The sequence below is a fragment of the Crocuta crocuta genome, unplaced genomic scaffold (assembly GCF_008692635.1).
Source record: "Crocuta crocuta isolate KB4526 unplaced genomic scaffold, BGI_CrCroc_1.0 scaffold255, whole genome shotgun sequence".
Lineage (NCBI taxonomy): Eukaryota > Metazoa > Chordata > Mammalia > Carnivora > Hyaenidae > Crocuta > Crocuta crocuta.
In genome coordinates, this window is record NW_027530670.1 from 474,977 (window position 1) to 483,899 (window position 8,923).

At 36.7% G+C, this 8,923-nt stretch overlaps 1 protein-coding gene across 2 annotated transcripts in view; it reads left to right on the top strand.

Moving 5' to 3' along the window:
• Positions 1-8,923, top strand: part of SBF2 (SET binding factor 2) — a 499,779-nt gene that overhangs the window by 281,905 nt on the left and 208,951 nt on the right. For both annotated transcript variants that reach the window (XM_077769129.1, XM_077769130.1), the window contains exon 14: positions 3,356-3,560. In XM_077769129.1, the coding sequence (XP_077625255.1) occupies positions 3,356-3,560 (205 nt within the window). The remainder of the gene's footprint in view (positions 1-3,355; positions 3,561-8,923) is intronic.

Below are 8,923 nucleotides of genomic sequence, written 5' to 3' on the forward strand. Positions count from 1 at the left end.
CGAAACAGGCTCCAGGCCCTGAGCTAACTGTCAGGACAGAGCCCGACGCAGGGTTTGAACCCACAACCATAAGATCATGACCTGAGCCGAAGTCAGACGTCTGCTCAACCGACTGAGCCACCCAGGCGCCCCATATTTTCCTATGCTTTAAAATTTATTACAATGAATACTATTTACATCATGGAAAATATATTTTAAGATTTTATTTTAATATAAAGAAAATAAGTATAAATAGAAACAGAAGTAATGAAGAATGTACTTAAATGATTCTGACTCAGACCTCAAAATCCATGTGATTTTATCTTTCCAGCCTGAAAAACTAATCTTCCAATGAGTTTTAGAAAAGTGATATTTGTAACTTTGAGAAGATATCTTAGACATTATGCTTAAAGAACACAAAAACAAGTATACTACTTTTGAAAAGGACAGTTGCAGAAACTACAGACCAGTGATGTTGGTGTTAATCCAGGCATAATTTTATTTTTTTAAATTTTTAATGTTTTTTTAAAATTTATTTCAGAGACAGAGAGACAGCATGAGCAGGGGAGGGTCAGAGAGAGAGGGAGATACAGAATCTGAAACAGGCTCCAGGCTCTAAGCTAGCTGTCAGCACAGAGCCCATCGCGGGGCTCGAACCACGAACCGTGAGATCATGACCTGAGCCAAAGTTGGACGCTTAACCAACTGAGCCACCCAGGCACCCCAATCTAGGCATAATTTTAGAACAGTTTTTTCACCATATAGTTTAGAAAGTGGTGATCATGAAGACTTGGCATAGAAATTAATTTATTTATTTTCCCCTGCCTTCTCAAACAATGCAAAGGGAAAGTACAAAGTACATATAAGGGTTACTTTGGCAAGAACAAACTTTATATCTGATTTCACCTTCTCAGGAACCTTGTAAGAGAAGCATATGGACATGCCTCAGGCAAAGTTATTTACCCAGCATCACACATAAGTCAAACAAAAACTAGAACTCAGGCTTTTTTACACTTAAAAGAGTATAAATTATTGTTTTGCTGAGATATGCTACCTGTGTCATCTGCCATGGCTCAGCCTTTTCTTTATCTGGGTCTGGGCCAAATGATCATAAAGAATTGTAAGGAGTAGCTCAAGTAGATGATGACAGATATCCATTTTAACTGTTTGGAGAAAGTATAGGTTAGTATTCAGCTTAGTCTACAACACAAATAACAGGTTCAGGGAGAAAAGGGAATTTTCTGGTTGCAAAGATTAATAAATATTAGAATTGGTATAAGCATGGTGGTAAAACAGCCTTCCCTAGAGAATGTTATTAAAGGATGAATTTCATTCTACCTATGGTGTTTGAAATATAATTATCCTTAACTGGGTGACTAGATGAAAATTCATGCCAACCCTAAGGGTCTATGAAAATATTAGCTGACACATTTAATTGAATTATTGCAGGGGCACCTGGGTGGCTCAGTCAGTTAGGCGTCCGACTTCGGCTTAGGTCATGATCTCACAGTTCATGGGTTCGAGCCCTGCATCGGGCTCTGTGCTGATAGCCAGCTCAGAGCCTAGAGCCTGTTTCAGATTCTGTATCTCCCTCTCTCTCTGACCCTCCCCTGCTCATGAAGTCTGTCTGTCTGTCTGTCTCTCTCTCTCAGAAATAAATAAAACATTAAAAAAATAATTATTGCCATGTTAATATGTGTTTAACATTGTGTCCTGCTCATTAGGAAATAGGCAGTTTCTAGATGCAACAGGTATACAGCAGAAGATGAAGAATATTTTTTTGATTGGCTGAAATGTTGGCCTTCATGGAGCTTCATTTGAGTAAGAGAAGAGCAGACAATAAGCAAGTTAAATAAAATTTATAGTATGTGAGAAAGTGGTAAGTGTTAAAAGAGGAAAATATAAAAAGAGGGATAGGGAGTGTATTAGGGGGTATAATTTTAGATAGGGTGGCCAAGAAAGGTGGCATTTGAGCAAAGAAATGCAGGAAGGAATAGAGGATGCTGTTCAAATTGTAGGGGGGGTAGTCAGACGGAAGAGTTAAGTGCAGAGGCCTGAGGCTGGAACAAGAAGGCCTGTGTGGCTAGAGCAGAATCAAGGAAAACAGTAGCAGGACACAGTCCTTTAGGAAAGTCAGATCTTGTGGGGCCTTGTAAATTATTTTAGGAACTTTGGATTTTACTCTGAGTAAGATAAAGAGCTATTTGAATGAACAGAGTATTGAGGTGATAGTTTGACTTACTTTTAACTAGATCACTCTATCTGCACTATTAAGAATAGAGGGAGGGAGGAAATGAGGGTGGAAGCAGAGAGACCAGTCAGAAAACTGTTGTTCTGTGATGATATAGAGATATTGGCTTCAACCCCAGGGTTGTTGAAAAATGGTCAGATTATGAACATATTTGAAAGGCAGACTCCAAAAAGTTTGCAGAGAAATAGATAATTGAGTGTTGGAGAAAGGCATTAAAGATAGTTAAGCTTTTCACCTGAGTGGAAATATAAATATGCAATTTACTGAAGTGGAGAAGACTATAGAAAGCAGATTTGGAGAGGAAGAGTAAGTGCTCCATTTAGACATATATTTAAGAAGTTATTTTTTTTTTTAATTTTTAAGTTTATTCACTCAGAGAGAGGGGGAGAGAGCACAAGCAGGAGAGGGGCAGAGAGAGAAAGAGAGAGAGAATCCCAAGCAGACTGCACTGTCAGCACAAAGCATGATGTGGGGCTTGAACTCATGAACCATGAGATCATGACCTAAGCCGAAGGCAAGACGCCTAACCGACTAAGCCACCCAGGCGCCCCAAGAAGTTATTTTCATTCCAAATGGAAATACTCTGTGCGGGCAGTTGAATATATGTGCATGGCATTCAGGAGAAAGCTCAGTTAGGGGAAAGAATTTATGAATCATTGGTGTTTTTTGTTTTTGTTTTTTTTTAATGTTTTTTTTTTTTTTTTTTTTTTNCAGGCGCCCCTGAATCATTGGTGTTTTTATGGTTTGAATATTGAGAATAAAGTTGTCCCCAAGGAAATAAATGTAAATAGAAAAAAGGCCTGAAGTCTGAGCCTTGGGGTTTTTACATAGTTAAGAGATTAGGCAGATAAAAAATAGACAAAGATGTAGCAAGAAGACCTAGAAACCAAGTGGGTAAAGCGTTCATAGAATAGGAATAAGAGGGATCAGCTGTATTATCAGATGCTGCTGATAGATTCTGTAAGAAGATTCTGGTACTCTTCTTTTATGGCATGTGTCTGAATGTATATATAATCCCTCATCTGTCTGATTTCAGTTTGTGTCCCTCTGAGCTCCCACTCTCTGTCTGGCAATCTGCCATTGTTATTTCAACTTTTGACTAATTTTACCTGTTTGATATTGCAGGAGAATCCTAACCCTCATATGGCATTCCAGAAAGTTCCACGCCCAACAGAAGGATCCCACTTGCGAGTTCATATTCTGCCTTTCCCAAAGATTAATGAAACTCGGGTACAGGAATTAATACAGGAAAATCTTGCTAAGAACCAGAATGCGCCTCCTGCTTCACGAGTGGAAAAGAAATGTGTCGTGCCAGCTGGTCCACCTGTTGGTATGTATTTGTCTCTTTGTTTTAAAAGTAAACCTTTTATCAAGATATAAGACACAAAAATGAAAATGTACCACTTGATGTATTTTTATAAAGTAACAAACGTGTGTAACCAGAATTAGAGCATTATTAACACCCAGAAACACTGTTCCATTCACTGTCTCTCACAAACAGTAACCATTAACCTAACTGCTACACTATAGAATCTTTTCTTTTTTAAAAAACAGCTATATTGAGTTATAATTCACACATTGTAAAACTCACTAATTTAAGTACCCAATTCAGTGGTTTTTAGTATAGTCACAGAGTTGTGTAACCATTTTCACTATCTAATATCAGATTGTTTTCATTATGCCACATAGAAATACCCATACCCATTAGTAGTCACTCCCCATTTTCCACCAAAATCACTCCTCCCTAACATTAGGCAATAATCTACTATCTATCTTTACAGATTTACCTGTCTGGACATTTTATATAAATAGAATTATACAGTATGTGATCTTTTGTAACTGGCTTCATTTAGCATATTTTCAAGGTTCATCCATGTAGCATATAACAGTACTTCATTGCTTTTTATAGCTGAATAATATTAATTGTATGGAGATATACATGTATATATAGATGTGTGTGTATGTGTATGTAAGTATATATATTTACATTTTGTTATCCATTCACAAACTGGTGGATGGTTGGGGTTGTTTCTACTTTTCGACTACTGTTAAGAATGCTACTGTGAGCATTCATGTGTAAATTTTTGTATGGGTATATGTTTTCAATTTTCTCAGGTATATATGTAGGTGTGGAATTTCTGGGTCAGATGGTAAGTCTATGTTTAATGGTTTTAGAAACTTCCAGACTGTTTTCCAAAATGGCTGCACCATTTTACATTCCCATTGGCAACGTATGAGCATTTTGGTTTCTCTATATGGTTTCTCTATTTGGTTTCTCTACAACAATGATGTAGAACATCTTTTCATGTGCTTATTTACCATTTTTTATATCTTCTTTGGAGAAATGTGTATTTAGATCCTTTGTCCATTTTTAAATTGTTTTTTAATTATTGATTCATAAGAGTTCTGTATATATTTTGTATACAAGTCCCTTATCAGATATGTAATTTACAAATATTTTTCCCATTCTGTGGGTTGTCTTTCTTTACGGATTTTTACTCTTTTTCTTCTTTAGCTAGTGAAGGAGATATGTTATAGTCTCCTTTGATAATGGTAGAATTTACCTATTTCTCATTTTAATTCTATCCATGTTTTCCTTCATATATTTTGGAGATGACTTGTTGGATCCAAATATATTTATACATATTATAGCATTCTGGTGACTGATCCCTTTATCATTATGAAATATTCCTCTTTGTCTCTAGTAATGCTTCTTTCCTTAAAGTATACTTTGATGTTTATATAGCTGTACCAGCTTTTCTTTGCTTATTAGTGTTTGTATGGTTTATCTTTTTTTATCCATTTATTTTCAAATATTCTAGGGATTTATGTTTCATATGTGCCTCTTGTAGGGGTGCCTGGGTGGCTCAGTCAGTTAAGCATTCAACTTTGGCTCAGGTCATGATCTCACAGCTTGTAGATCGAGCCCCACATTGGGCTCTGTGCTTTCAGCTCAGAGCCTGGAGCCTGCCTTGGATTCTGTGTCTCCTTCTCTCTCTGCCCCCTACCTTGTTTCCTCTCTCTCTTTCTCCTTCTCTCTCTCTTTCTCTCTCAAAACAAGTAAACATTTTTTAAAAAATGTATGCCTCTTGTAAACAGCATGTGGTGGGTTGTTTTTAGCCAGTCTGTCTTGGTATATTACTTATATTTATGTAAATATAATTACTTGATATAGTAATGGTTTTAATGTAATTCACTGGGTTGTTTTTTTCTGTTTAATCTTCCTGTTTTATGTTCCCCCCACACACTTTCTTGCTTTCCTTTGGGTTAATAAACTATTTTTCTTATCCCATAATTTATCTCTGTTAACTTTTTGTTTATACATTTCCTTATTGATCTTTTAGAGGTTTACCTAGGGACCATAGCACACATCAATTTTTGTCAGTTCATCTTTCACCAGAAACTTTGCTGGTCAGCCTAGCCATCTGCCGGATTCAAGCCTGGATTCTCAGCAGTCTTCTATCTCTACCCAATATTGGTAGATTGCCTAGAGAAAAATTGGACATGTGTGTTAACTCACCTCTCCAAATTGTTTTCCCTTCTCTGGAATTTTAGGACCTCTAGTCTTTGTGCTTCTTTAGCATCTGATACATTTAAATAGATCAGTTTGCATTTTATCTAATTTTTGTAATTGTTCCTGGTAGGAATTTTAGTTTGCTACAAACTGTTCTATCATACTTGAAAGAAAGTATGGTTTTATTACCAATGAATAACCATATAGTCATTGTATATTTACATAATAAGCTTAATAATTATGTACGGTTAACATTAATGTTATATTACATATATAGTAATGTTAATGCTACTTTATTTATTTATTTAATAATGTTAATTTGCCATTATTTTCCCAAAAATACCTTTTACTCAAGTGTCGATTGGACTTTCACATGGTGAAGAAGAGGGAGAATATAGACACATTTGGGTGAATAGTTATCTTTTGAAGGGATTAGTTAGGTAATTTTAATATTCATAAGCTAGTTGAGTTCTTTCTTTAATGTTTATTTCTTTTCAAGAGAGAGAGAGAGGGGGGATCGGAAGCGGGCTCTGAGCTGAGAGCAGAAAGCCTGCTGAGGGGCTCTAACTGTGAGAACATGACCTGAACCAAAGTCAGACACTTTACCAGCTGAGCCACCCCAAGTTCTTTCTTTATTTTTTTTCTTAAATGGTTTATTGTCAAGTTGGTTTCCATATAACAACCAGTGCTCATCCCAACAAGTGCCCTCCTCCATGCCCACCACCCCCCTTCCCCTCTCCCCACCCCCATCAGCCCTCAGTTTGTTCTCAGCATTCAAGNCTGTCCAGTTCTCCCAACACCATCTGTTAAAGACGCTGTCTTTTTTCCATTGGATACTCTTTCCTGCTTTGTCAAAGATTAATTGGCCATTGGCCATACATTTGTGGATCCAATTCTGGATTCTCTATTCCATTGATCTTTGTGTCTTTTTTCGTGCCAATACCATACTGTCTTGATGATGACAGCTTTGTAGTAGAGGCTAAAGTCTGGGATTGTGATGAAACCGTTTTGGTTTTCTTCTTCAATGTTACTTTGGCTATTCAGGGTCTTTTGTGGTTCCGTACAAATTTTAGGATAGTTCTCATTTTGAGAAGAATGCTGGTGCAGTTTTGGTTGGGATTGCATTGAATGTGTAGATTGCTTTGGGTAGTAATAGCATCTTAACAATATTCTTCTGATCCATGAGCAGGGAATGTTTTTCCATTTCTTTGTGTCTTCTCCAATTTCCTTCATAAGTTTTCCATCGTTTTCATCATCGAGATCTCCTATACCTTTGGTTAGGCTTATTCCTAGGTGTTTTATGTTTTTTGTGCAGTTGTGAATGGGATCAGTTTCTTGATTTCTCTTTCTGTTGCTTTATTATTGGTATATAAAAACAAAACTAATTTCTGTACATTGATTTTGTAACCTACAACTTGGCTGAATTCATGGATCAGTTCTAGTAGGCTTCTGGTGGAATCTGTCGGGTTTTCTATGTAGAGTATCATGTCGTCTGGGAAAAGTGAAAGTTTGACTTCTTCTTTGCCAATTCTGATGCCTTTGATTTCCTTTTGTTGTCTGATGGCTGATGCTAGGACTTCCAGCACTATGTTAAACAACAGTGGTGAGAGTGGACATCCCTGTCGTGTTCCTGATCTCAGGGGGAAAGCTCTCAGTTTTTCCTCATTGAGGATGATGTTAGCTGAGGGCTTCTCATAGATGGCTTTTATGATGTTTAAGTAAGTTCCTTCTATCCCAACTTTCTCAAGGGTCTTTATTAAGAAGAGATGCTGTATTTTGTCAAGTGCTTTTCCTGCATCTATTGACAGGATCATATGGTTTTTATCTTTTCTTTTGTTAATGTGATGTATCACACTGATTGATTTGCAAATATTGAACCAGCCCTGTAACCCAGGAATGAATCTCACTTGATCATGGTGGATAATTCTTTTTATGTGCTGTTGAATTCGATTTGCAAATATCTTGCTGAGGATTTTTGCGTCTGTATTCATCAAGGATATTGTCTTGTAGTTCTCTTCTCTTCCTGGGACTCTGTCTGGCTTGGGAATCTGAGTGATGCTGGCTTTGTAGAATGAGTCCAGAAGTTTTCCTTCGATTTTTTTTTTTTTTTTTTTTTTTTTTGTTTTNTGGAGAAGAATGGGTATTAATTCTGTTTTAAATGTCTGGTAGAATTCCCCAGAGAAGCCATCTGGCCCAGGGCTCTTATTTATTGGGAGATTTTTGATAACTATTCCATTTCTTCATTACTTATGGGCCTGTTCAGAATTTCTATCTCTTCCCGTGTGAATTTTGGTAGTGAATGTGTGTTGAGGAATTTGTCCATTTCTTCTAAGTTGTCCAATTTGTTGGCGTATAATTTTTCATAGTATTCCCTGATAATTGCTTGTATTTCTGAGGGGTTGGTTGTAATAACTCTATTTTCATTCATGATTTTGTCTATTTGGGTGCTCTCTCTCTTCTTTTTAAGAACCTGGCTAGAGGTTTGTCAATTTTGTTTATTTTTTCAAAAAACCAACTCTTGGTTTCATTGATCTGTTTAACTGTTTTTGTTGTTGTTTTTGTTGTTGTTGTTTCTATATTGTTTATTTCTTCCCTGATTTTTATTATTTCTCTTCTCCTACTGGGTTTGCAGTGCTCTTGTTGCTCTCCTTCTAGTTCTTTTAGGTGCACTGTTAGATTTTGTACTTGTGCTTTTTCTAATTTCTTGAAATAGGCCTGGAGCGCAGTGTACTTTCCTCTTAGGACTGCCTTTGCTGCATCCCATAGAGTTTGGATTGTTGTATTTTCATTTTCATTTGTTTCGATATATTTTTTAATTTCCCCTCTAATTGCCTGATTGGCCCATTCATTCTTTAGTAGGGTGTTCTTTAACCTCCATGTTTTTGGAGGTTTTCCAGACTTCTTCCTGTGGTTGATTTCAAGTTTCATAGCATTGTGGTCTAAAAGTGTGCATGGTATGATCTCAACTGTTTTATATTTATTGAGGGCTGCTTTATGTCCCAGTATGTGATCTATCTTGGAGAATGTGCCATGCACACTTAAGAAGAAAGTAAATTCCATGGCCTCAGGATGTAGCGTTCTTTTTTTTTTTTTAATTTTTTTTAATGTTTTATTTATTTCTGAGAGAGAGAGAGAGCAGGTGAGGGCCAGAGAGAGAGAGAGAGAGAGAGAGCGACAGA